The sequence below is a fragment of the Dryobates pubescens genome, chromosome 17, assembly GCF_014839835.1.
Source record: "Dryobates pubescens isolate bDryPub1 chromosome 17, bDryPub1.pri, whole genome shotgun sequence".
Lineage (NCBI taxonomy): Eukaryota > Metazoa > Chordata > Aves > Piciformes > Picidae > Dryobates > Dryobates pubescens.
In genome coordinates, this window is record NC_071628.1 from 20,688,387 (window position 1) to 20,714,986 (window position 26,600).

General features: G+C 62.8%; 1 protein-coding gene across 1 annotated transcript; it reads left to right on the forward strand.

Annotated features, from left to right (window-relative positions):
- The first annotated feature begins 248 nt into the window (after positions 1 to 248).
- Positions 249 to 24,786, forward strand: SORD (sorbitol dehydrogenase). Its single transcript, XM_054168921.1, has 9 exons — positions 249 to 383; positions 3,900 to 3,933; positions 5,821 to 5,985; positions 11,953 to 12,112; positions 14,333 to 14,451; positions 17,482 to 17,547; positions 21,300 to 21,475; positions 23,313 to 23,434; positions 24,595 to 24,786. The coding sequence occupies exons 1-9, from the start codon at positions 324 to 326 to the stop codon at positions 24,758 to 24,760; spliced, it is 1,068 nt and encodes a 355-aa protein (XP_054024896.1). The 5' UTR covers positions 249 to 323; the 3' UTR covers positions 24,761 to 24,786.
- The last annotated feature ends 1,814 nt before the right edge of the window (positions 24,787 to 26,600 follow it).

Consider the following 26,600-nt stretch of genomic DNA (forward strand, 5'->3'; position numbering starts at 1 on the left):
GGGGCCTGGTGCTGGGACTGGCTCTAGGGCCTGGCTTTGGTGCTGGCCGGGGCCTGGCTCTGGGGCTGGCGCTGGGGGCTAGCGCTGGTGCTGGCGCTGGGCCTGGCTTTGGTGCTGGCCGGGGCCTGGCTCTGGGGCTGGCGCGGGGGGCTAGCGCTGGTGCGGGCCGGACCTGGCGCGGGGGGCTGGGCGCAGGCCCGAGGCCGGGGGCGGTGCCGGGCCCGGCGCGGGGGCGGCCGGGGGCAGGGGGCGGCCCCGCCGCGGGAGGCGCCGCCGCCGGCCCTTGGACCCGGGCGCCGAGCCGAGCCGAGCCGCGGGCAGCTATGGCGGCGCCGGGGCAGAACCTGGCCGTGGTGGTGCACCGAGCCGGGGACCTGCGGCTGGTACGGGCCGGGGGGAAACGGGGGCACCGCCGCGGCTCGGCTCCGGGCGGAGGGGGCCGCGGGAAGGGCTGCGCTCGGCGGCGCGGCCGGGCGGCGGGCAGGGGGGAGCCGGGCGGCGCCGGCAGCTCCCCGCTACGCCGGCGGCTCGCTGGGCGCTGCGGAGGCTGCCCCGAGGGCTGCGCCGCCGGCCTGCCCCGCTGCTCCCGGCGGAGCCTGCTCGGCCAGCCCCCGGGCGCCTGGCCGCGGCGGCGAGCGAAAGCTCGGGGCTGCTCCGCGGCCAGGGGCTGCTCCGGGGCCAGGAGCTGCTCCGGGGTCTGGGGCTGCTCCGGGGTCTGGGGCTGCTCCGGGGTCTGGGGCTGCACCGCGGCCAGGGGCTGCTCCGGGGCCAGGAGCTGCTCCGCGGCCAGGGGCTGCTCCGGGGTCTGGGGCTGCTCCGCGGCCAGGGGCTGCACCGCGGCCAGGGGCTGCTCCGGGGTCTGGGGCTGCTCCGCGGCCAGGGGCTGCTCCGGGGTCTGGGGCTGCTCCGCGGCCAGGGGCTGCTCCGGGGTCTGGGGCTGCACTGCGGCCAGGGGCTGCTCCGGGGTCTGGGGCTGCTCCGCGGCCAGGGGCTGCTCCGGGGTCTGGGGCTGCTCTCCGGCCAGGGGCTGCTCCCCGGCCAGGGGCTGCTCCCCGGCCAGGGGCTGCAACGCGGCCAAGGGCTGCCTTAGCGCCTCTCTGGGCCCGGCCGGGGGAAGGAAGGTCAGGGAGCAGAGGGGCCGGGAGCTGCTGCTGCTGCTCGGGGGCCGCTGCCGAGAGCCAGACGTTCCCAGAAAGAACTGGAGCAGGGCAGCTTGAGCCTGGGCGCCAGGCAAGAGGAAGCGCACCAGGAGGGGAGCGAAATGCTGGCGCAGGTTGCCCAGGGAGGTGGAGGAGGCTCCATGCCCCGGAGACATTCGGGGTCAAACTTCACGGGCAGCCTGCTCTAGTTACTGAGCACACAGAGCGCTGGGGCAGGAAGGGACCTCGGAAGATCATCAGGTGCAGCCCCCCTGCCAGGACAGGATGTCCCTGCTCGCCGCCGGGGGGTGGACAAGGTACAGGCACAGGCTGCCCAGGGACGGGGTGGAGTCCCTGGCCCTGGAGGTGTTCAGGGGAGACTTGGATGGTCAGGAGGTGTTAGGTAATGGGCCCTGATGATGTCCCAGGTCTTTTCCCAGCTGGTTGAAGCCATGGTTCTGTGACTCCCATGGGCAGTGATGGGTTGCTGCTTTGGGCTGCTGAGAGGCCAAGTGGGAAGCTGGAGGGAGAGAGAGGAGGGAGGGAGGCAGCAGCCTCCCTGGTCACAGCTGTGGTGGTGCTGGAGAGCAAGACCTTTGTTCCCTGGCGGTGCTTCAGGCTGATGATGTCCCTGGGAGCGCTGGGGCGTTTCTGGCTGTGCTGCTGGAGGGTTGGCAGCTGCCAGGGGACCTTTACCCAGAGGCAAACACTGGCAGGCAGCTCTCTGAACCAACAGCTTTGGGGAGCACAGGGACTTGGGATAGCTGCAGCAGCTCCTCTGGGGGCTGCTCAGCAAGGAGGCAGCTGCTGTTGCACCATTCCTTGCACAGCTCAAGCAGCAGGTGCCAGGGGCTGGACAGGGTTTGGGGGATTGCAGTCACCTTTGATGCACCTCCAGCTCCACTGGCAGCCTGTGCAGCCTGGCTTAGAGTCATGGAAGTGTCAGGGCTGGAAGGGACCTCAAGGCTCAGCCAGCTCCAACCCCCTGCCACGGGCAGGGACACCTCACACCACAGCAGGTTGCTCACAGCCACATCCAGCCTGGCTGCAAACACCTCCAGGCAGGAGGCTTCCAGCACCTCCCTGGGCAGCCTGTGCCAGGCTCTCACCACCCTCATGGGCAACAACTTCTTCCTCACAGCCAAGCTGAATCTCCTCACTTCTAGTTGTGCTCCATCCCCCCCCAGTCCTATCCCTCCCTGACACCCCAGAGCAGAGGAGCAGGATCCTCTCCCTCCACCTCTGGCAATGGGCACTGGCAGTCCAGGCAGCTCAGCTGCCCTTGGCCTTCTGGGCTGCCAGTGCCCATTGCTGCCTCCCTGGCCCAAGCCTGATTCCTGCCCCCCTCAGAGGTGTCCCAGACCCCTATCCCTCCCTGACACCCTCCAAAGTCCCTCCCCAGCTTTCCTGGAGCCCCCTGCAGCTCCTAGAAGGCCACCAGAAGCTCTCCTGGGAGCCTTCTCCTCTCCAGCCTGCACAACCCCAACTCTCTCAGGCTGTCTCCAGAGCAGAGCAGCTCCAGCCCTCTGCTCCTCCTCCTGGCCCTTCTCTGGACACCTTCCAGCCCCTCCAGAGCCTTCCTGGCCCAGAGGCTCCAGAGCTGGCCCCAGAGCTGCAGCTGTGGTCTCAGCAGAGTGGAGCAGAGGGGCAGAATCCCCTCCCTGGCCCTGCTGGCCACACTTCTCTGGCTGCAGCCCAGGCTCTGCTTGGCTCTCTGGGCTGCAAGTGCTCCCTGCTGGCTCCTGTGGAGCTTCTCCTCCCCCAGCACCCCCAGGGCTTTGTCCTCAGGACTTAACAGAGGAGAGGCATCACCACACTGAGTGAGAGCTGAGGTGGTTCCTTTGGGGCAGGAATGTGTTTCCAGCCCCCAGGGAGCTGTGTGAGCTGTGGCAGGGGAGATGCTGTCTCTTCCTTGTCTGTGCTGTGCTGCTGTGCTCTTTAATCTGGCTTAGAGCCAGATGTGGGAGTTCCCCTTGGGATACTTGTGCTGGAGACAGTGGAGCTGTTCCTCAGTGCTCCCCTCCTGGCCTCCCTGGCAGCCCCCCTGGGCTCCTCTTCCTGGATGTGGCACTCACTGCATTGCCCCTCGGGCCCAGGCAGTGAGCTCTGACTGTGCAGATACCTGAAGGCAGGTCAGGTCCTCTTCCCAGCAATCCCCACACCCCTCCTGACTCTGGCAGATGGGGACAGCCCCTGGGACTCCCAGCAGCCCACCTGCACTATCACAGGGTCAGGGCTTGGAAGGGAGCTCCAGAGAGCATCCAGCCCAGACCCCTGCCAGGGCACAGCCAGGGGGGGGTTGGAGGCTCTCCACAGCAGGAGACTCCACAGCCTCTCTGGGCAGCCTGCTCCAGGCCTCCAGCAGCCTCACCCCAAAGAAGTTTCTCCTCATGCTGAGGTGGAACCTCCTGGGTCCCAGCCTATGCCCATTGGTCCTGGTCCTGCCCCTGGGCACCACCAAACAGAGCCTGGCACCTCCATCCTGCCAGCCAGCCCTCAGCTCTTGATAGACATTGATCAGGTCCCTCTCAGCCTTCTCTCCAGGCTAACCAGCCCCAGGGCTCTCAGCCTCTCTTCCCAGCAGAGATGTTCCATGGCACCTGGGGCCATGGTGTGGTGGCCATGGTGGGGTTGGGCTGAGGCTTGGCCTGGGTGGTCCTGCAGGTCTTTCCCAGCCCAGCAGTGGTGTGGCTCTGTGGCTGAGCTGTTGCCATGGCTGGGCACAGGCAGCTGATTGCTTCTTTCTCTTTTTGCCCCCAGGAGAACCGTCCCATCCCCGAGCCAGGGCCCGACGGTAGGTCTGGGGGTGGCTGCTGCTCTCCACTTCCCTTGGTGATCTCTTTCTTTTTTCATTCTCTTTTGTCTCTCCTTGACATGATCCAGAGGGAGAATGTTGCTGAGAAAGCATAAAATAACCCAGAGAAGCTGAAGAGGCTGGAGGAGGTCACACTGCAGGGGCCTCGGGCGGGCAGAGCAGGCACAGGCACAGCACTCAGCTGCCTTCCTTTGCTGCTTCTTTCATCCCTTACAGTACCCATTCCTGCACTGCACATCAGACAGCTCTTGGCACACCTCAGATGGTCTTAGGATCTTGGAATCAAAGAATTGTTTAGGTTGGGGGAGCCCTCCAGGATCATCCAGTCCCAGCTATCAAGAGACCACCACACCATGGCCCCAGCTGCCATGGCCACAGGGTTCTGCAGCACCTCCAGCCATGGGGACTCCACCACCTCCCTGGGCAGCCTCTGCCAGCCCCTGACCACTCTGGCACCAAAGGAATTCTTCCTCCTCTCCAACCTCAGCCTCCCCTGGCACAATTCCAGGCCAGCTCCTCTCCTGCTCTCACCTGAGCCTAGGGAGCAGAGCCCAAGCCCAGCTCCCTGCAGCCTCCTCTCAGGGAGCTGCAGAGAGCAATGAGGTCTCCCTCAGCCTGGAGCTGTTCCAGGAAGATGTGGGGCCCTGGTTTGATGGCCATGATGGTGTTGGGTCAGGGGTTGGACTGGATGATCTGAAAGGCTTTCCCAGGCCATGCTGTGATTCTGTGATGTTGGAAGCTCTCCTGGTTTGTGGAGCCCCTGGGGCTGTGTCCCTCAGCAGCTGTCTCCTGGCCCTGCCACCCAGCTGCATGGCTTGGAGCAGCTGCTCAGTGCTAGCCCCTGCAGATGTCCCAGCAGTGGCCTGGCCTGGTGTGGTCCCTGGAGCTGCTCCCTGGCTTCAGCACTGGCTGTAGGCAGGAAATCTGCAGAGGCTTTGAGGAGGAGGTAAACAATGCAGGGCCTGGACAGGGAGGGATCACTGCAGGTAGGTTAATACCATCCCACTGGGGTGTTGAAAACCTGCCAGTGGGCAGCACAGCTTCTTTGTGCCCTTGGCTGCTCTCTCCTGCTGCTGTTCCCCCTCTGACCCTGGTGGCTTGAAAGTATCATAGGGTTGGAAGGGAGCACAAGGATCATCTAGTTCCAACCCCCCTGCCATGGGCAGGGACACCCCACAGTAGATCAGGCTGCCCAGAGCCTCAGCCAGCCTGGGCTTAAACACCTCCAGGGACAGGGCCTCAGCCCCCTCCCTGGACAACCCATTCCAGGGCTTCACCACTCTCATGGGGAAGAACTTCCTCCTCATGTCCAGCCTGAATCTCCCCACCTCCAGCTTCATTCCATCCCCCCTAGTCCTATCCCTGCCTGAGATCCTGAGCAGTCCCTCCCCAGCCTTCCTGTAGCCCCCTGCAGACCCTGGAAGGCCACAATGAGGTCACTTCTCTGGGTTGGGTTCTCTGAGGGGCCAGGGGGTGTGGAGAGGGAGCCTGGGTGCTTGTCCAGTTGTTTGCGGGGGGACCTTTTGTCCCCTCCTGGGGACAGAAGAGCTGAGAGAAGGTAGTGGGGGGCCTGTGCTGTGGTTAAGCTGTAGCTCTCTCTCCGTTAGTGCACTTTGTAGCCCTCCATTGCTGGCCTTGCTTCTCCCCTCAGGCTCTCTCGTAGACACACATCCGCTCCCCAGTGCTGAGGGTGGGAAATGCGCTCCGGCGGCGGGGGGAAGGCAGAGGGCCAAAAACTGTTCCTGGGGGAGCAGGGAGGGGAATCCAACCCCCCACATCAGGCCTGGGCCAGCTGGAGAGGGCAGGTGTGGTGGGCAGGGTGGGGGTGGGCCTTGCCCTCGGCTGATGCTTGCTGCCCCCCGGCAGAGGTGCTGCTGCGGATGCACTCGGTGGGGATCTGCGGCTCCGACGTCCACTACTGGCAGCACGGCCGCATCGGCGACTTCGTGGTGAGGAGCCCCATGGTGCTGGGCCACGAGGCTGCTGGCACTGTCATCAGAGTGGGCTCAGGGGTGACACACCTGAAAGCAGGTAACTGCCAGCGCGGCTGGCCTGGGGGCTGGCTCCTGGGAAGGGAAGGGAATGGGATGGGATGGGATGGGATGGGATGGGATGGAATGGAGTGGGATGGGATGGGATGGAATGGAATAGGATGGAATGGAATGGCATGGAATGGAATGGCAGGAGTGCTGGCCTGGGGGCTGGCTCCTGGGAAGGGAAGGGAAGGGGATGGGATGGGATGGAATGGAGTGGGATGGGATGGGATGGAATGGAGTGGGATGGGATGGAATGGAATGGGATGGAATGGAGTGGGATGGGATGGGATGGAATGGAATAGGATGGAATGGAATGGCATGGAATGGAATGGCAGGAGTGCTGGCCTGGGGGCTGGCTCCTGGGAAGGGAATGGGATGGGATGGAATGGAATAGGATGGAATGGAATGAGATGGAATGGAATGGCAGGAGTGCTGGCCTGGGGGCTGGCTCCTGGGAAGGGAATAGGATGGGATGGAATGGGATGGAATGGAATGGGATGGAATGGAATGGGATGGAATGGAATGGGATGGGATGGGATGGAATGGGATGGAATGGAATGAGATGGAATGGAATGGCAGCAGGGCTGGCCTGGGGGCTGGCTCCTGGGAAGGGAATAGGATGGGATGGGATGGAATAGGATGGAATGGAATGGCATGGAATGGAATGGCATGGAATGGAATGGTAGCAGTGCTGGCCTGGGGGCTGGCTCCTGGGAAGGGAAGGGAATAGGATGGGATGGGATGGAATAGGATGGAATGGAATGGAATAGGATGGGATGGAATGGAGTGGCATGGAATGGAATGGGATGGAATGGAGTGGGATGGGATGGGATGGAATGGAATAGGATGGAATGGAATGGCAGCGGGGCTGGCCTGGGGGCTGGCTCCTGGGAAGGGAAGGGAATGGGATGGGATGGGATGGAATAGGATGGGATGGAATGGAGTGGCATGGGATGGAATAGGGTGGAATGGGATGGAATGGAATAGGATAGAATAGAACAGAATGGAATGGACTAGGATAGGATAGAATAGAATGGAATGGAATAGAATAGAATAGGATAGAATAGAATGGAATGGAATAGAATAGGATAGGATAGAATAGAATGGAATGGAATAGAATAGGATAGGATAGAATAGAATAGGATGGAATGGAATAGAATAGGATAGGATAGAATAGAATAGGATGGAATGGAATAGAATAGGATAGGATGGAACGGAATGGAATGGAATAGAATAAAACTGAATAGAATAGACCAGGTTGGAAAAGACCTCAGAGATCATCAAGTCCAACCTATCACCCAACACCATCTGATCAACTCAACCATGGCACCAGGTGCCTCAGCCAGGCTCTTCTTAAACACCTCCAGTGATGGTGACTCCACCATAGAATACGATGGAATGGTATGGAATGGAATGGTATGGAATGGAATGGTATGGTATGGAATAGAAGAGGATGGAATAGGATGGAATGGAATAGGATGGAATAGGATGGAATGAAACAGAAGAGAAGGGAATGGAATAGAATAGGATAGGATAGAATAGAATAGAATTAGAATAGGAAGGAATGGAATGGAATGGAACAGAAGGGAAGGGAAGGGAATGGAATAGAACAGAACAGAATTGATCAGGTTGGAAGAGACCTTCAAGATCATTGTGACCAACCCATCAACCAATCCAACCCACCTAAACAGCTAACCCATGGCACCAAGCACCCCATCAAGTCTCCTCCTGAACACCTCCAGTGATGGTGACTCCACCACCTCCCTGGGCAGCAAAATGGATAATCTCTCTCTCTCTGTAGAACTTCCTAACCTCCAGCCTAAACCTCCCCTGGTGCAGCCTGAGACTCTGTCCTCTTGTTCTGGTGCTGGGTGCCTGGGAGAAGAGCCCAACCCCCACCTGGCTACAACCTCCCTTCAGGGAGTTGTAGAGAGCAATGAGGTCTCCCCTGAGCCTCCTCTTCTCCAGGTTAAGCAACCCCAGCTCCCTCAGCCTCTCCTCACAGGGCTGTGCTCCAAACCCCTCCCCAGCTTTGTTGCCCTTCTCTGGACACCTTCCAGCACCTCCAGATCCCTCTTGTCCTAGGGGCTCCAGAACTGGAGGCAGTACTGCAGGTGGGGTCTCCCCAGAGCTGAGCAGAGGGGCAGAATCCCCTCCCTTGCCCTGCTGGCCACACTTCTCTTGCTGCAGCCCAGGCTCTGCTTGGCTCTCTGGGCTGCAAGAGCACACTGAGAGCTCCTGGTGAGCTTCTCATCCACCAGCACCCCCAAGTCCCTCTCCTCAGGGCTGCTTTCCAGCCAGTCACTGCCCAGCCTGTATTTGTGCCTGGGGTTGCCTCCACCCAGCTGCAGGACCCTGCACTTGGTCTTGTTGCCCCTCCTGAGGCTGGCTTGTGCCCAGCTCTCCAGCCTGCCCAGGTCCCTCTGGATGGATCCCTTCCCTCCAGCTGTCTGCTGCCCCACACAGCTTGGTGCCATCAGCAAACCTGCTGAGGGTGCACTCAATGCCACTGTCCATGGCACCCACAGAGATGTTGAACCAGCCTGGGCCCAGGACTGATCCCTGAGGGACTCTGCTTGTCCCTGGCCTCCTTAATTGCAGCTCACAGTGTGTGCTGGTACAGAGGGGCCTGTGGAGAAGCCGGATGAAGCTTCAGAAGCATTGCATAGTGCTCTCACCAGCAGCAGTGGAGAGAGCCACGTGAGGTGGTGGCCAGCAGCTCTCCTGCAGTGCAGAGAGCTCACTGCAGCAGTGGTGCCAGGCCTCATGGTGTGACCTCAGCAGGATTGCTGTGTGGTGCCATGGACTCACCTGAGGGAGAGGATCCATCCAGAGGGCTCTTGGCAGGCTGGAGGAGTGGCCCAGTGCCAGCTGCAGGAGGCTCAACAAGGCACAGGGCAAGGTCCTGCAGCTGGCTCGGGCCAAGGCCAGGCACAGCTCCAGGCTGGGTGCAGAGTGGGGGGAGAGCAGCCCTGGAGAAAGAGCCTTGGGGGTGCTGGGTGCTGAGCAGCTCCCCAGGAGCCAGCAGTGGCCTGATGCAGCCCAGCAGGCAGCTGTGTGCTGGGCTGCAGCCAGAGCAGTGTGGGCAGCAGGGCAGCAGAGGGGATCCTGCCCCTTGGCTCTGCTCTGCTCAGACCTCCCCTCCAGTCCTGCCTCCAGCTCTGCTGTCCCCAGCAGGAGAAGGACACAGAGCTGTGGAGAGAGTCCAGAGGAGGCCACAGAGAGGCTGCCAGGGCTGGAGCAGCTCTGCTGTGAGGCCAGGCTGAGGGAGCTGGGGGTGAGCAGCCTGGAGGGGAGAAGGCTCCAGGGGCACCTCAGAGCTGCCTGCCAGGGCCTGAAGGGAGCCTGCAGGAAGGCTGCAGAGAGACTTCTCCTGAGGGGGTCTGGAGCCAGGCCAAGGGGGAAGGGTTTGGAGCTGAGTCAGAGCAGGGTCAGACTGGAGGGGAGGAAGAAGCTCTTCAGTGTGAGGGTGCTGAGGCTCTGGCACAGGCTGCCCAGGGAGGCTGTGGATTCAAGGCCAAGTTGGATAAGGCCTTGAGCAAGCTGGGCTGGTTGTAGGAGATGATGGGAGCCTCAGCCATGCTGTGAGTCTGTGACCTCTTCTGTTCTCTGCTCAGGCATGTCCCAGGCCGTGGGCTGGGCACTGAATTTTGCAGAGCTGGCTGATGGTAGCAACTTAATTGAGGGTGGAGGTGACACAGGAGCTGTTAAGAGTTCCAGAGAAGCCTTGACATGCCTGGGCAGGAAGTCACAGGTGAAAGTCAATGCAGAGAAGGTTTCTGTGACACAAGAAACCAGGCCAGCTTCAGATCTGCAGTGCTGAGTGCTGAGGAGTGAGGCCTTTGGGAAGGTTGGATCAGTCCTGGTGTGAAATGGAGATCAGGAGCTCAGCCAGAGGACATCTCTGCACATCTGGAGCCCTGCAGGCACTTTGCTCTCCTCTTGCCCAAAAGGGGTGGAAAAGAAGTGAAGGTTTCAAAGGAGAACAAGGAGATGCCAGGCTGTGGAGCAGCATCTCTGTGAGCAGTGACTGAGTGAGAGGCTTGAGCTGGAGAGAGGGCTCCAGCAGAGGTCTGGATGCTCATGGAGAGCAAGGAGAGGGCACTTAGAGGGGCTGCTGCTCTGCTTCCTCCAGCTCAGCAGCAAGGGAGCCAGGGGCAGCATTCTCCTTAGACACAGCAGAGAGCTGCAGGCCTCCTTGGAGAGGATGTGAGGGATGCTGGAAGTCCACATGGGGGAAGGTGGAGGAGAGATTGTCCAGGGTTCCTAGATGCAAAGGAACCCCAGGCACCTGGGGAGGCCCCAGGCTGAGGAAGTGTTGGGCAATGGGGTTGGCTGCAGTTGGTAGCTGCTCCCCAGGCTCAGTGCTGGGGGCAGTTCTGTTTAATCAGTGATCAGGGGGAGGGGATTGAGGCAGTCTCAGTCTGTGTGCAGGTGACACCAAGCTGGGTGGCAGTGTTGATCTGCTGGAGGGCAGGAAGGCTCTGCCCAGGGACCTGCCCAGGGTGCCCTGGGGTCAGGTGTGTGAGGTTCAGCAAGGCCAAGGGCTGGATCCTGCTCTTGGGGCACAACAGCCCCATGGAGGCTGCAGGCCTGGGGCAGAGTGGCAGAGTGCCCAGCAGGAAAGGCCCTGGGGGTGCTGGGTGCCAGCAGCTGGAGAGGAGCCAGCAATGCCCAGGTGGGCAAGGAGGCCACCAGCAGCCTGGCCTGGAGCAGCACTGGGGTGGGCAGCAGGAGCAGGGCAGGGACTGTGCCCTGTGCTGGGCAGGGACTGTGCCCTGTGCTGGGCACTGCTGAGGCTGCACCTTGAGCGCTGGGTTCAGCTTTGGGGCCCTCACTGCAAGCAGGGTGACTGAGAGGGGGACACTGAGGGGCTGGAGCAGGGCAGCAGAGCTGGGGAAGGGTCTGGAGAAGAGGGCTGGGGAGTCCCTTCCAAGCCACTGCAGGACTCTGAGGTCACACTCAGGCCCCTGGCTGCTGAGCTGCTCAGGGCAGAGGCACAGAGGCCACAGCAGCAATGCCACCAGGCCTGGGCAGGCTGAGCTAACATCTTGGTGCTGCTGGCCCAGGGGAGTCACCACTCAGCCCCAGCTCAAGCTGAGAGCTCTGCAGGTCCCCAGCAGCAGTGCCTGGATGCTTTAGAGCTCCCTGCAGAACTGGACACAGCACTCAAGGTGTGGCCTAACCAGTGCAGAGCCCAGGGGCACAATGACTTCCCTGCTCCTGCTGGCCACACTGTTCCTGATGCAGGCCAGGATGCCCTTGGCCTTCTTGGCCCCCTGGGCACACTGCTGGCTCATGTTCAGGCAGCTGTTGAGTGCTGTGTCCAGTTCTGGGCCCCTCAGCTTAGGAAGGACATTGAGAGACTTGAAGGTGTCCAGAGAAGGGCAACAAGGCTGGGGAGAGGCCTTGAGCACAGCCCTGTGAGGAGAGGCTGAGGGACCTGGGGTTGCTTAGCCTGCAGAAGAGGAGGCTCAGGGGAGACCTCATTGCCCTCTACAACTCCCTGAAGGGAGGTTGTAGCCACGTGGGGGTTGGTCTCTTCTCCAGGCAGCCAGCACCAGAACAAGAGGACACAGTCTCAAGCTGTGCCAGGGGAGGTTTAGGCTGGAGGTGAGGAGAAAGTTCTTCCCAGAGAGAGTTGTTAGCCATTGGGATGTGCTGCCCAGGGAGGTGGTGGAGTCCCCATCCCTGGGGGTGTTCAGGAGGGGATTGGATGTGGCCCTTGGTGCCATGGTCTAGCCATGAGGTCTGTGGGGACAGGTTGGACTTGGTGATCCTCGAGGTCTCTTCCAACCTTGGTGACTCTGTGAGACTGTCACTCAGCACCCCCAGGTCCCTCTCTGTCCGGCAGCTCTCAGCCGCTCTGCCCCCAGCCTGTAGCTCTGCCTGGGGTTGCTGTGGCCAAAGTGCAGCCCCTGGCCCTTGGCCTTGCCTGACAGAGCCTGCTTGCCCCTGGCAGGTGACCGTGTGGCCATCGAGCCCGGGGTGCCGCGGGCGGTGGATGAGTTCTGCCGGAGCGGCCGCTACAACCTCTCCCCTACCATCTTCTTCTGCGCCACGCCGCCCGACGACGGCAACCTCTGCCACTACTACAAGCACAGCGCTGCCTACTGCTACAAGTCAGTGCTGCTCCCCCTTTGCCCAGCCACCAGGGGGCCAGAGGGCTGACCTCTCCAGCTCAGCCCCCACCGAAGTTGATATTGCAGCCCCCTCCCCACCCCCCCACCCTGCAGCGTTAACCTTCCCAGGTGGCTTTGGAAGCAGAGCGTCCCGGAGCTGGCAGGGCTGGAAGGGACCTCGAGGCTCAGCCCCCTGCCATGGGCAGGGACACCTCACACCACAGCCACAGCCAGCCTGGCTGCAAGCACCTCCAGGCAGGAGGCTTCCAGCACCTCCCTGGGCAGCCTGTGCCAGGCTCTCACCACCCTCATGGGCAACAACTTCTTCCTCACATCCAGTCTCAATCTCCTCACTTCTAGTGCTGCTGCATCCCCCCCAGTCCTATCCCTCCCTGCCACCCCAGAGCAGAGGGGCAGGAGCCTCTCCCTCCACCTCTGGCAATGGGCACTGGCAGCCCAGAAGGCTCAGCTGAGCTGCCCTTGGCCTTCTGGGCTGCCAGTGCCCATTGCTGCCTCCCTGCCCCAAGCCTGATTCCAGCCCCCCTCAGAGGTGTCCCAGACCCCTATCCCTCCCTGACACCCTCCAAAGTCCCTCCCCAGCTTTCCTGCAGCCCCCTGCAGCTCCTGGAAGGCCACCAGAAGCTCTCCTGGGAGCCTTCTCCTCTCCAGCCTGCACAACCCCAACTCTCTCAGGCTGTCTCCAGAGCAGAGCAGCTCCAGCCCTCTGCTCCTCCCCTGAACACCTTCCAGCACCTCCAGGCAGGTGCTGCTCACTCAGCCTCTTTGGCTGCCTTAGGAAGGACCTGGAGCTGATGGAGAGGCTCCATGACAATGCTCAGGGGGGTTTGGAGCAGCTCTGCTCTGAGGCCAGGCTGAGGGAGCTGGGGGGGTTCAGCCTGGAGAAGAGAAGGCTCCAGGCAGACCTCAGAGCAGCCTCCCAGGAGCTGAAGGGCTGCAGGAAGGCTGCAGAGAGACTGTTCCCAAAGGCCTGCAGGGACAGCACCAGGGGCAATGGCTTCAAAGCAGAGCAGAGCAGATTGAGATTGGCTGTGAGGAACAAGTTGTGCCCCAGGAGGCTGCTGGAGCACTGCAGCAGGCTGCCCAGGGAGGGGGTCGGGGTCCCAGCCCTGGAGATGTTCAAGGTGAGGCTGGATGAGGCCCTGGGCAGCCTGATCCAGCTGGGGATGGCCCTGCTGGCTGCAGGGGGTTGAGCTGGTTGTGCTGCTCTTGCTTTTCTTTCTGCTGTGTGTCCTCACCTGCTCAGCATGGTGCCTGAAGGCCTCCTGTGCTGCTGCTCTTCAGGAAGCAGCCCCAGGGACTGCTTGCAGCTTGATCTTGTCCTCTGGAGCAAAGTCCCCTTGCTTGGAGCAGGACAGGAGGAGAGCAGCAGCCCTGCTCTGCTGGGGGGGGTTGGGTGGCCTTGAGTAGCCCCTCTAGGCCCCCAGCATGACCCAGCTGTCCTCCATCCCCAGCTCAGCAGCCTCACCTGTGCTCTTAATTCCTGGAGCCAGGAAATGGTTTGGGCTGGAGAAGGCCTCCAGGCTCAGCCAGTCCCACCAGCAACCCAGCCCCACCGTGGCCACCCCACCATGGCCACAGGGTTCTGCAGCACCTCCAGCCATGGGGACCCCACCACCTCCCTGGGCAGCCTCTGCCAGCCCCTGGCCACTCAGGGCAGTGCTGTGTTTGGCTCAGAGCTGTCTGATCCCCACTCTGCTCCCTGCCTGCTGGGAGGGTGGTGCTGGGAGCCCTGCATGAAACACTTGGTGCCTCAGGGAGGGACTCAGGGTGTGCTGGGGAGCCCTGGGTCTGGCTGCCTTTGCTCTGTGGGGCATCAGCACTGGCAGCAGGATGTGCTCTCTCAAGTGCTCTCACCTAGATGAGGGCTCTGGGAGCTCACTGCTGGCCCCCAGGCAAAGGGCAGCCTTTGGGGTGGTGCCTGCAGAGCTGGGGGGCTTCTTCCAGAGGGAATGAGGGGCAGAGGAGTTTGCAGGTTGACTCTCCAAGGGAAGTTTGTGGGTCCCTAAACCTCCCTGGCTTTAGGTCCACCTGGTGCTGCTGCAGAGTGGACAGAGGAGGGTGCCAGGAGGTTCTCAGAGCAAGGGGGAGGTTGTGCTTTGCCACTCTGCTTAGCCCGTGGTTGGTCTCTGAGTGTCATGGCTCTGCTCAGACCCCCAGAAGGCTCTGTGCTGACAAGATGCTTGTGTCTGTTTCTTGCAGGCTCCCAGACAATGTCACCTTTGAGGAAGGAGCCCTGATTGAGCCCCTCTCAGTGGGGATCCATGCCTGCAGGAGGGCAGGAGTCACCCTGGGCAGCAAAGTCTTCATCTCTGGCTCTGGTACAGTGACCATGCCCAGCCCTGGGCTTCTCTTCTGCCACATCCTGGAGCAGGGGGAGGGGGGGGGTGGGGGGGTGGGGCAAGGCTGCAAGCCCTGCTGCTGGGCTCTGCTGTAAGCCTGGGGCTGGGCTCATGGGAAACCTGGACCTCAGCAAGGCCTTGGACACTGTCCCCCACAGCAAACTGCTGGCCAAGCTGTCAGCCCCTGGCTGGGACAGCAGCTCTCTGAGCTGGGTTAGGAACTGGCTGGAGGCTGAGCCCAGGGAGTGGTGGTGAATGGTGCCACAGCCAGCTGGCAGCCAGGCACCAGTGGTGTGCCCCAGGGAGCAGTGCTGGGCCCCATCCTCTTTAACATCTTCATTGCTGATCTGGATGAGGGGAGGGAGTCAGTCAGCAGCAAGTGTGCAGATGGCACCAAGCTGGGAGCAGAGGTTGGTCAGTTAGAGGGCAGAAGGGCTCTGCAGAGGGACCTTGCCAGGCTGGACAGATGGGCAGAGGCCAACAGGATGGCATTCAACAAGTCCAAGGGCCAGGGGCTGCACTTTGGCCACAGCAACCCCAGGCAGAGCTACAGGCTGGGGGCAGAGTGGCTGAGAGCTGCCAAACAGAGAGGGACCTGGGGGTGCTGAGTGACAGCTGCCTGAACATGAGCCAGCAGTGTGCCCAGGGGGCCAAGAAGGCCAAGGGCATCCTGGCCTGCATCAGGAACAGTGTAGCCAGCAGGAGCAGGGAAGTCATTGTGCCCCTGGACTCTGCACTGGTTAGGCCACACCTTGAGTCCTGTGTCCAGTTCTGGGCCCCTCAGCTTAGGAAGGACATTGAGAGACTTGAAGGTGTCCAGAGAAGGGCAACAAGGCTGGGGAGAGGCCTTGAGCACAGCCCTGTGAGGAGAGGCTGAGGGAGCTGGGGTTGCTGAGCCTGCAGAAGAGGAGGCTCAGGGGAGACCTCATTGCCCTCTGCAACTGCCTGAAGGGAGGTTGTAGCCAGGAGGGGGTTGGTCTCTTCTCCCAGGCACCCAGCACCAGAACAAGAGGACACAGTCTCAAGCTGTGCCAGGGGAGGTTTAGGCTGGAGGTGAGGAGAAAGTTCTTCACTGGGAGAGTTGTTAGCCATTGGGATGTGCTGCCCAGGGAGGTGGTGGAGTCCCCATCCCTGGAGGTGTTCAAGAGGGGATTGGATGTGGCCCTTGGTGCCAGGGTCTAGCCAGGAGGTCTGTGGGGACAGGTTGGACTTGGTGATCCTTGGGGTCTCTTCCAGCCTTAGTGACTGTGAGACTGTGAAACCTGGCCCCCAGCACTCCCAGCTGCTTCTCCTTGGAGCTGCTTCCCAGCAGGTCTCCCCCCCTGCCCTGTCCTGGTTCCTGCTGTTGTTCCTCCCCTGCACTAACCCTTGTGGAGCTTCTAGAGGTTCCTCTGCCCAGCTCTCAGCCTGTCCATCTCTGGCTGCATGGCAGCACAGCCTGGCAGGTGTCAGGCACTTTGGTGTCATCAGCAAACTGGCTGAGAGTTCACTCTGTCCCTTCATCCAAGTCACTGATGGAGATGGAGAGCAAGACTGGACCCAGCACTGACCCCTGGGGAACACCACTGGCCACAGGCCTCCAACTGGACCCTGCCCCACTGGTCACAAGCCTTTGAGCTCTGCCCTTCAGGCAGCTCTCCCCCACCTCACTGTCCACTCCTCTGACCCACACTCCCTGAGCTTAGCTGTGAGGGTGTTATGAGATGCAGTGTCAGAAGCTTTGCTGAAGTCAAGGTGGACACCAGCCACTGGTCTCCCCTTGTCCACCCAGCTGGTCACCCCCTCAGGGAAGGCTATCAGAGTGCTCCAGCCTGAGTTCCCCTTGGTGAACCTGTGCTGACTGCTCCTGATACTCTTCTTCTCCTCCCCATGCTGAGAGATGACCTCCAGAAGGAGCTGCTCCATGCTCTTTGGAGGGCTGGAGGTGAGGCTGTATTTCCCTGGGCCCTCCTCCTTGTCCTGTTTGCAGCCTGGACACAGAGGGGGAGCTTGGGGCAGCCCTTGCCCTGCACTGCTGCCCTGAGAGGGCAGTGCCTGGGTGTGCTGAGCCTGCAGGGAGCAGAGCAGGGGGCTCAGAGCCCCTCAGAGCAGCAGCTGCACTCAGGGAATCACAGAGGGTTGGAGGGCACCTTAGAGGCCACCTGCTTCCCCCCCTGGGCACTCAGCAGGGGGACCTGCAGCTGGCTCAGGTTTCACAGAGCCCTGGCCAGCCCTGGAAACCTCCATGGAGAGAGCATCCCCAGCCTCTCTGGGCAGACCTGGGGCTGTGTCTCAGCACCCTCCCAGTGAAGGGAGTCCCTGCTGCCATCTGAACAGTCCCTCTGCTGCTCTGCAGCTGTTAACCTCTTCTCTCACTGCATGCCCTTGGGAAAAAGTCCTTCTGCAGCTTCCTGTAGGCCCTCTTTAGGTACTGGGAGGCCTCAGTAAGGGCTTCCCAGAGCCCTCTCTTCAGTTCAAACTCTCAGCCTGTCACAGCAGGCCCTGCTGAAATGGCCCTCCCCAGCTTTTCTGCTGGCCTCATTAAGCCCTGGAAGGCCACCAGAAGGTCTCCCTGGAGCTGAGCCACCCCAATTCTCCCAGCCTGGCCTCACAGCAGAGAGCTTCCAGCCCTGCCAGCACTGCTGTGGCCTCCTCTGGCCCTGCTCCACCAGGTCACTGTCTGTGCTGCCCCAGAGCTGCCCCAGCCCTGCAGGAGGGGCTGAGCAGAGCAAAGCAGAGGATCAGGGTCCCCTCCCTTGCCCATGCCTCAGACTGACTCTGTCACTCCACAGCCACAGCTCCAGCTCTGGCTCCTGCACCACCCTAGGCCAGCTCCAGCAGGGCTGCTGAAGCTGCTGGTGCTCCCCCAGCAGCTGCTGGCACCCCCGGGGGGTCCTGCTGCTGCTGGGATCTGCAGGCACCTCAGACCCCCCTTTGGGCTAGAGGGGAGGGAGCTGCAGGCAGGGTCAGAGCCTGTGGCTGCTGCTGCCTGCCCCTCACAGCTGCCCTCTGTCTGCCCTCTGTCCCCAGGGCCCATTGGGCTCGTCAACGTGCTGGTTGCCAAGATGATGGGAGCAGCCTCTGTGGTGGTCACAGGTGAGTCCCTCTGGCCTGGGGAGGAGTCCATCCCCTCAGGCACCCCCTCCCCTCTCCAGGCCCTTGCAGGGGAGCTGGAGAGTGGCTTAGCCCCCACCTCAGCCAGCTCCTGCAGGGCTTGTGGGGGCAGCCCATGGGGGCCAGGGGCCGGGCGGGACTGCTCCAGGCGTGGAGGAGCAGCAGGCAGCTGGAGGCCATCCTGGGAGCACCCTCAGGCCCCAGCAGAAGACTTGGAGCTCTGCTGCCTTTGGGCTCTCTGCTGCCTTTGGGCTCTCTGCTGCCTTTGGGCTCTCTGCTGCCTTTGGGCTCTCTGCTGCCTTTGGGCTCTCTGCTGCCTTTGGGCTCTCTGCACCACCTGGGATCATCTCTGGAGGAGCTGCAGGTTGCAGCTGCTGCTTCTCTTGCTGGGGTAGCAGACCAGGGGAGTGACTTCTACTTCCTAGCACAGCCAAGCTGTGCAGTGCTTCAAGCAGAAGGAGCCAGAGGCTCAGGAGTGGCCCTTGGGTGAAGTGGCCCTGGAGAGCTCCTGCAGCCTTTGAGCAGGGCTTTTGGGCAGGGGCAGTGCCTCTGTGTGAGCTCCAAGGCCAGGCAGCTCCTCTTGCTCCTGGTGCCTCTGCTCACTGACTGCTGGTTTGAGCTTTTCAGAGCTCAGCCCTTGTGTTTTGCCTTTGGCTCAGGCCAAGCCTGGAGGCTCAGGTTTGGTCTTCCTTGGAGTGCTGGCAGTTTGGTGGTTTCTGCTTCCAGCCTGCTCCTCCCCCAGGCCCACAGGGCAGGCACCACAGTGTGTCCTGCTCCCTGCTGGAGCTCTCCTTGGGAGCTTTGCTCCATCAGGACCCCCTTGGAGAGCTTGATGGTGTTCTGGACACCTTCTTTGTGTTGTCCTTTCCCACACTGAGCCTCTCTAGACCTCCTTTGCTGCTCTCCTGCTCTGCTCTGCTCCCTCATCATCTGCAGGGCCTGAGGTGGCCTTTCCAGGGGCTCTGCTGCAGACCTTGGTGCTGGGGCTGGCTGGGCCCAGCTGCTGCTTGCAGCCTTGCTTTTGCCTGGCTGCATCTGGAGGACCCCTGAGGGTGGAGCTACCTTTCTGGGTAGCTGTCCTAGGCCTGCACCATCTCTTAATGAAGAAGCTTTTCCTGGGGGCCACTCCCAAACTGGTCTGGGGGACATTTCCCCCTGTCTGCATCAGCTGGAGCAAGCCCTCAGCATCTTGGCAGCTGCCCTCCTGCTTGCTGCTTCTGTTTGCTGTGCCCAGCCCTGCTCCTCCACCTCTCCTCAAAGGTTCTGCTCTGTGGGGCCAGCCCAGCAGAGGGGAGAGAGAGCTGGAGAGAGCTCAGGCTGTTCCCTGTTTGAAATGTCCCTTGGGACTTGAGCAGGGCCTGCAAGTGATGCTTCCAGCTCCTGCTGCTGCTCTTTGCTCCCCCTGAGTGGTGGTGGCCAGGAGAAGCAGCTGCCAGATGCAGCTGGGCAGGGAGCAGAGGTTGCTGCAGGGGGTTTGTGCCTGAGCCTCAGGCTGGCCCTCTGTGCCAGGGCCTGCAGTCCATGCCAGGGCCTGCCCTCTGTGCCAGCTGCACTTTTGACCTCTTGCTCACATCCTTGGGCTGAGAGCAGGAGGCAGGTGCCACCCTCTCACCTTGCTGGGAGCATCCCTGAGTGGTGGCTCATGGCAGAGCCTAGGGCAGGCCCTTGCCTCCTCCTCCCTCAAGCCCCTGGCTGCCAAGTGCAGGGCTGGCACCACCCTGCAGGCCTGGGCTTGGGGCTGAGGGCAGTGCAGGCCTCTGGGCAGTCATTTGAGGAGGGAGGTGGTTGCTGCAGCAGGAAGAGAACCTCTGCCTCCTGAGTCACCCCTGAGGAACCCTGAGCTGCTGCAGGGGCTGGGGATGAGCTGCTGCTTGGGTGGGGAAGGCTGAGCTGGCAGGGGGTGGGGAGCTGAGGCAGCTGCTGCAGCCTGCAACCCATCCCTGCTGCAGCCTGCAACCCATCCCTGCTGCAGCCTGCAACCCATCCCTGCTGCTGCCTGCCCCCCATCCCCAGTGCTGCACACAGGAAAGCTGGGGAGGGACTTTGGAGGATGTCAGGGAGGGACAGGGGTCTGGGACACCTCTGAGGGGGGCAGGAATCAGGCTTGGGACAGGGAGGCAGCAGTGGGCACTGGCAGCCCAGAAGGCCAAGGGCAGCTGTTCCTGCTGCAGGCCAGGATGCCCTTGGCCTTCTTGGCCCCCTGGGCACACTGCTGGCTCCTGTTTAGGTGGCTGTCAATCAGCACCCCCAGGTGTCTGGCAGCTCTCAGCCACTCTGCCCCCAGCCTGCAGCTCTGCCTGGGGTTGCTGTGGCCAAAGTGCAAAGAGCAGCCTCGTGTCTGTAGCACCCTGTGAGAGGAGTCCCTCAGGGTGTGGGCAGCACCCAAGCACCTTGAGATGCCAGGGTGGCAGTGCAGCAGCATTGGGGTGGGGTTGGGCCTGCTGGCAGGCCCCTCCCTGGCTGAGGTGGCTGAGCAGGGGAGGTGTTTGCAGCCCATGTGCACTGCTTCAGCAAGGAGTCACTGCCAGGGAGGCACTGGGCAGGGCAGTGCCAGGGGCACAGCCCTGCTGCCCTCCTGCTGCCTTCTGCCTCAGCCTGCACTGAGCTTCCCCTGCCCTGTGGTGCTGGGGCAGCAGCAGCACAGAAGTGCTTGGCCACAGCTCTTGTTGCTGTGGTTGCTGCTGGTGGCATCTCTGTGCATGGCCTTTGGGGTTGTGCTTGGCCTCCTGGCCTGCCTGGGCACACTGGTGGTGGTCTGCAGCAGCACAGAGAAAGGGAGAGGTCTGCAGGGTGCCTGTCCCTGGCAGGCACCCCTGGAGCCTGGGGGTGGCAGCCTGTCCTGCACTCAGGCAGTGCTGTGCCCTTCAGCTGTGAGGTTGAAGGCCCTTGGAGGAGTCCTCATCACTCATCCTGCTCTGCCTGCCCAGCAAAGGCTGCAGGTCTTCTCCTTGCCTGCTCACCAGGAGCTGGGGGGCTGGGGGGCAGCAGAGCCTTGGCTCTCCTGCTTCAGACTACAGCTGGCTGTGCTTCCATCAGGCCTCCTTGCTGGGGTGGGTGGAAGGTTCTCCCCAGCACTCACTTGCCAGAGCAGCTCAGGTTGGAAGCAGTTGAGGCTGCACTTGCAAACACAACTGCAGCCTGCCAGGAGGTGTGAGGAGTATGCCCCACATGTGCCAGCTCTGCAGGTGGTGGATGCCCAGCACAAGAGCTCTCCTGGCCAGAACCCAGGGGAGCTGCTAACAGCTTCCCACTCCCTGCCTCCCCTCCTTGGGCACAAAGGGAGAAGAGGAAAGAGCAGAGAGTTGTTGTGTTGTGCTCAGCCAGGGCACAGCCAAGCTCAGCAAAGCCAAGCAGCAGCCAGAGCCTGGTGCCTGCTGGAGCAAGGAAGCTGGAAAGGGAAAGAAAGGGCTGTGCAAGCCCCCCTTTGGTGCTGGTGTGCCCAGTGGGATGGTTTACAACTTGCCCTTAACTTCCCTTTCCACATCCAGTGGCAATTCATTGGCCTTCTGCCACTCTCTGCTCAGGGTCTGGGGGAAGCTTTCTAGGCATAGCCTGAAGCTGCCACAGCTGCAAGTGTCAGGATGGGGGGAGACCCTTTGGGCTGGGAGGAGGAGGTGCCAGGGGGCTGCCACACAACTGCTGTCTTCTCTGCTGGGAGGGCTGGCAGCTGCTGCCAGTGTGGGCAGGAGGCAGCCTGCAGGCTCAGCCCCAGCTCCTCCTTTCTCTCTCCCCAGATCTCTCTGCCTCTCGCCTGCAGAAGGCCAAGGAGGTTGGGGCAGACTTCACATTGCAGGTGAAGAAGGAGAGCCCACGGGAGGTGGCCTCCAAAGTGGAAGCCCTGCTGGGCTGCAAGCCTGAGATCACAGTGGAGTGCACAGGGGCAGAGGCCTGCATCCAGGCTGGCATTTACGTGAGTACCAGCAGCCCCCCGGGGAGGGGCAGCCCTGCCAGGGGCTCTGCCTGCTCTGGGTGCCACCCTGGGGGGGGGCCGGAGGGGGGGGGGGTTGGCTCCCACAGCACTTCCTAAGCTGAGGGGCCCAGAACTGGACACAGCACTCAAGGTGTGGCCTAACCAGTGCAGAGCCCAGGGGCACAATGACCTCCCTGCTCCTGCTGGCCACACTCTTCCTGATGCAGGCCAGGATGCCCTTGGCCTTCTTGGCCCCCTGGGCACACTGCTGGCTCCTGTTCAGCCAGCTGTCACTCAGCACCCCCAGGTCCCTCTCTGTTTGGAAGCTCTCAGCCACTCTGCCCCCAGCCTGTAGCTCTGCCTGGGGAGCAGCAGGCTCTGAGCTTTCACTCCTCCCCCTTGGAGCCCAGAGGGGGTTTTGCCCTGCTGGGTGCCAGCCACTCCTCAGAAGGAGCTGGGGGCACCAGGAGCCTGCAGAGGTTGCTTCCCCAGCCTCGGCTGCTGCAGGCTGCAGGCAGAGGAGCTGCTGCAGCCCCCTGGGCGGGCTGCCGGCCCCAGACCGCGCTGCCCCTGCCTGCCTGGCTCCAGGGACAGCCTGTGCTGCCCGCTGCCCCAGCTCTGTGTGCTGCCCTCTCTGACAGCTCTGCGTGCTGCCCGCTGCCCCAGCTCTGCGTGCTGCCCGCTGCCCCAGCTCTGCGTGCTGCCCGCTGCCCCAGCTCTGCGTGCTGCCCTCTCTGACAGCTCTGCGTGCTGCCCGCTCTGACAGCTCTGTGTGCTGCCCGCTGCCCCAGCTCTGTGTGCTGCCCGCTGCCCCAGCTCTGTGTGCTGCCCGCTGCCCCAGCTCTGCGTGCTGCCCGCTGCCCCAGCTCTGCGTGCTGCCCGCTGCCCCAGCTCTGCGTGCTGCCCGCTGCCCCAGCTCTGCGTGCTGCCCGCTGCCCCAGCTCTGCGTGCTGCCCGCTGCCCCAGCTCTGCGTGCTGCCCTCTCTGACAGCTCTGCGTGCTGCCCGCTGCCCCAGCTCTGCGTGCTGCCCTCTCTGACAGCTCTGCGTGCTGCCCGCTGCCCCAGCTCTGCGTGCTGCCCTCTCTGACAGCTCTGTGTGCTGCCCGCTGCCCCAGCTCTGCGTGCTGCCCGCTGCCCCAGCTCTGCGTGCTGCCCGCTGCCCCAGCTCTGCGTGCTGCCCGCTGCCCCAGCTCTGTGTGCTGCCCGCTGCCCCAGCTCTGCGTGCTGCCCTCTCTGACAGCTCTGTGTGCTGCCCGCTGCCCCAGCTCTGCGTGCTGCCCTCTCTGACAGCTCTGTGTGCTGCCCGCTGCCCCAGCTCTGCGTGCTGCCCGCTGCCCCAGCTCTGCGTGCTGCCCGCTGCCCCAGCTCTGCGTGCTGCCCGCTGCCCCAGCTCTGCGTGCTGCCCTTTCTGACAGCTCTGTGTGCTGCCCGCTGCCCCAGCTCTGTGTGCTGCCCTCTCTGACAGCTCTGTGTGCTGCCCGCTGCCCCAGCTCTGTGTGCTGCCCGCTGCCCCAGCTCTGTGTGCTGCCCTCTCTGACAGCTCTGTGTGCTGCCCGCTGCCCCAGCTCTGTGTGCTGCCCTCTCTGACAGCTCTGTGTGCTGCCCGCTGCCCCAGCTCTGCGTGCTGCCCGCTCTGACAGCTCTGTGTGCTGCCCTCTCTGACAGCTCTGTGTGCTGCCCGCTGCCCCAGCTCTGCGTGCTGCCCGCTCTGACAGCTCTGTGTGCTGCCCTTTCTGACAGCTCTGTGTGCTGCCCGCTCTGACAGCTCTGTGTGCTGCCCTTTCTGACAGCTCTGTGTGCTGCCTGCTGCCACAGCTCTGTGTGCTCCTCCTGCAGGCCACTCGCTCTGGGGGCACCCTGGTGCTGGTGGGGCTGGGCAAGGAGATGGTGACGGTGCCCATGGTGGACGCGGCCGTGCGGGAGGTGGACATCCGCGGCATCTTCCGCTACTGCAACACGTGAGGCTGGGCCCTGGGCGGGCAGGGACCCCCAGGGAGCGCCCCCTGCTGGGCAGGGACCCCCAGAGAGCACCCCTGCCATAGCAGGGACCCCCAGAGAGCACCCCTGCCACAGCAGGGCCGCCCAGAGCAGGGTCACCCAGAGCAGCATCACCCTGGGCAGGGTCACCCAGGGCAGGGTCACCCAGGGCAAGGTCACCCAGAGCAGGGCTACCCAGGGAAGGATCACCCAGGGCAGAGTAACACGGGGCAGGGTGACCAAGGGCAAGGTCATCCAGGGCAGAGTGACCCAGAGCAGGGTCACCCAGGGCAGGGTCATCCAGGGCAAGGTGCCCTTGGAATCTATCACCAGCTTGCCAGGCCCTGCAGGCAGGAGCGGCCCAGGCCCTGCAGGCAGGAGCAGCCCAGCTGGATCCTCAAATGGATCTTGCACTCCATGGGCAGGGTTTGAGACCCACCACTGCAAGCCTTGCAGCCTGGCTTCTGCTCTCCTGAGGGCTGCATCTCCTTGCTACTGGGGCAAGAATCTTTGCTTGATGTGCAGAGGTTGGTTGCCAGGAGGGGTTCCTGGGATGCAGTCAGGTTCCTTAGCATGGAGTTGGGCACTTTGGGAGCCAGATTTGCTGCTCCAGCCCCTTGTGTCCCTTTGGGCTGGGCTGAGGCAGTGACTGTGTGAAACCAGGCTCCCCCAGGCTCCTCTCTGCCCTTTCCTTGGGGTTCCAAGCTGGTGACTGCTACAAAGCTGCTGAGGGGCCTGGAGCAGCTCTGTGAGGAGCAAAGGCTGCGAGCCCTGGGGCTGAGAGCCTGGAGCAGAGCAGCCCCAGAGGGGAGCTGAGCAATGCTCAGCAAGAGATAAAGGCTGGGGGGCAAGAGGCTGGGGCCAGGCTCTGCTCAATGGTGCCCAGGGACAGCACAAGAGGAAGCCAGGAGGTTGCAGCTGAGCAGGAGGAGAAACTCCTTTGTGGTGAGGCTGCTGGAGGCCTGGGGCAGGCTGCCCAGGGAGGCCGTGGAGCCTCCAACCTCCCCTGGGCACTGTGCTCCCGGGCAGGCTGCTGTGGGCGCCCTGCTGGAGCAGGTGGGGTGGGCTGGGGGCTGTGCAGAGGGCCCTGGCAGCCCCACCGTGGGGGCCGTGCTGACTGTGCTGTGTGTGTCCCCCGCAGGTGGCCGGTGGCCATCTCCCTGCTGGCCTCCAGGCGCATCGACGTCCGGCCCCTGGTCACCCACCGCTTCCCCCTGGAGAGGGCGCTGGAGGCCTTCGAGACCACCCGCAGGGGGGAGGGGGTCAAGGTCATGCTCAAGTGCGACCCCACCGACCAGAACCCCTGAAGTGCCCTCGGTGCCAGGCCCTTCCCCCCTCCCCTGACTCCACCTGCCTGAGACGGAAGGCCCCGGGAGGCCAAGGTGTGGCTGCTGCCCGCAGGCACCACAGGCAGCTGGGGCAGGGGCTGCCCTCTAGCAGAGCTGGGAAATCAGTGGCTGATTGGGGTGGGAGAACCAATGGGGAATGCTTGGAATCAGAGTGCTGCGGCCTGGGGAGCAGGTGGTGGTTAGGTGATGGTTCCACACAGCTGCCTGCCCCCAGCAGACTCCCAGGCACAGAGGAGCCTGGCATCTCAGGGGCCGTGTGCCCCCCAGCTTTGCCCCCCCTCAGGAGGCTGTCAGCAGCTGCAGGGCTGAGGGGAGGGTGGAGCTGCTGGCACTCCACCTTCCTGCCCCAGCGCTGCCCTGGGGCTGTGCTCTCTGCCCCTCCTGGCAGTCCCTGGCTGTGGGGCAGCCCTGCCTGAGCGCTGCACCTCCCAGCTGCGCCTGCCCGCGGCCCCAGGAGCTCGGGGCCTGGGGACCAGCCTGTGGAACACAGCCTGCACGTTGGGCTCCTTCCCTGCATGCCCTTTGCTGCTAGCAAGCTGCAGCCCCAGAGCCCGGGGCCGGGGAGCCCTGTCCCTGCCTGGCTCCCCAGCTGCAGCTGCTCCTGGGGGCCACAGCTTGCCGGGAGCAGGGCTGGGAATGTACAGGGCCAGCACCACTCAAGGGTTGTACCACTGCCTGGGGCTGTCAGGCCTTCCTGCTGAGCTTGTGAACCATGAACAGGTACTAATGAGATCCTAATGAGGTCCTAACGAGGTCCTAACGAGATAGGAGGTTGCAAATCTGACCTTTGATTACAGGCACTTTAATTTTAGCACTGAGCTCTACCCCTCCCTCGGGCCGGTACTGAGCTGTCCTCAATAAACACAACTCACCTGCTGCCTGTGTCCAGCACTGCCTGGGGGCTGGGGGAGCCTTTGGAGGGCTCTGTGGGGTTGGGGCCTCGGGACCTGGAGCTGTTGGGGAAGGGCCAGAGGAGGTCGCTAAGATGAGCAGAGGCTGCAGAACCTCCCCTGTGGGGGAGCTGGGGCTGTGCAGCCTGGAGAAGAGAAGGCTCCAGGCAGAGCTCAGAGCAGCCTCCCAGCAGCTGAAGGGCTCCAGGAGAGCTGGGGAGGGACTGTGGAGAAGGGCTGGGAGGGCCAGGCTGAGGGCCAATGGCTTTGAGCTGGGAGAGGGGAGACTGAGAGTGGACAGGAGGAAGAAATTGTTGTGAGTGAGGGTGGGGAGAGCCTGGCACAGGTTTCCCAGGGAGGCTGTGGCTGCCTCCTGCCTGGAGGTGCTGAGGGCCAGGCTAGATGAGGCCCTGAGCAGCCTGTGCTGGTGGGAGGTGTCCCTGCCCATGGCAGGGGCTGGAGCTGGCTGAGCTCTGGGGTCACAGAATCACACAGCTGGTGGGGTTGGAAGGGACCTCTCAAGGTCATGCAGTCCAAGCCCCTCTGCACCCAGCAGGATCAGGTCCCTCCCAGCCCAACCCAGGCTCTGACCCTGTGGCTCTGTACAGCTGTTCCCCTGTGGGCTCTCCCCAGGCTGCAGGTGAGCTCCTTGCTGCTGAGACCACCAAGCCCCTGCCAGGTGGGGCCAGCACCTGGGTGTATTGCAGAGGTGCCCTGAGGAGCCTGGGCAGAGGTGGAAAGCGGCAGGGCCGCCCTGGCACCGCCCCGGGGCACTGCCCCCAGGCTGGAGGGGGAGCAGCCAAAGTCCTGCTGGGAGGGAGCTGGGAAGGTGCCCTGAGAGCCTGGGCTGGGAGAGACCCCCCCAGGAGCACGGCCCTGCAATGGGCTGAGGGTGAGCAGAGCCTGGG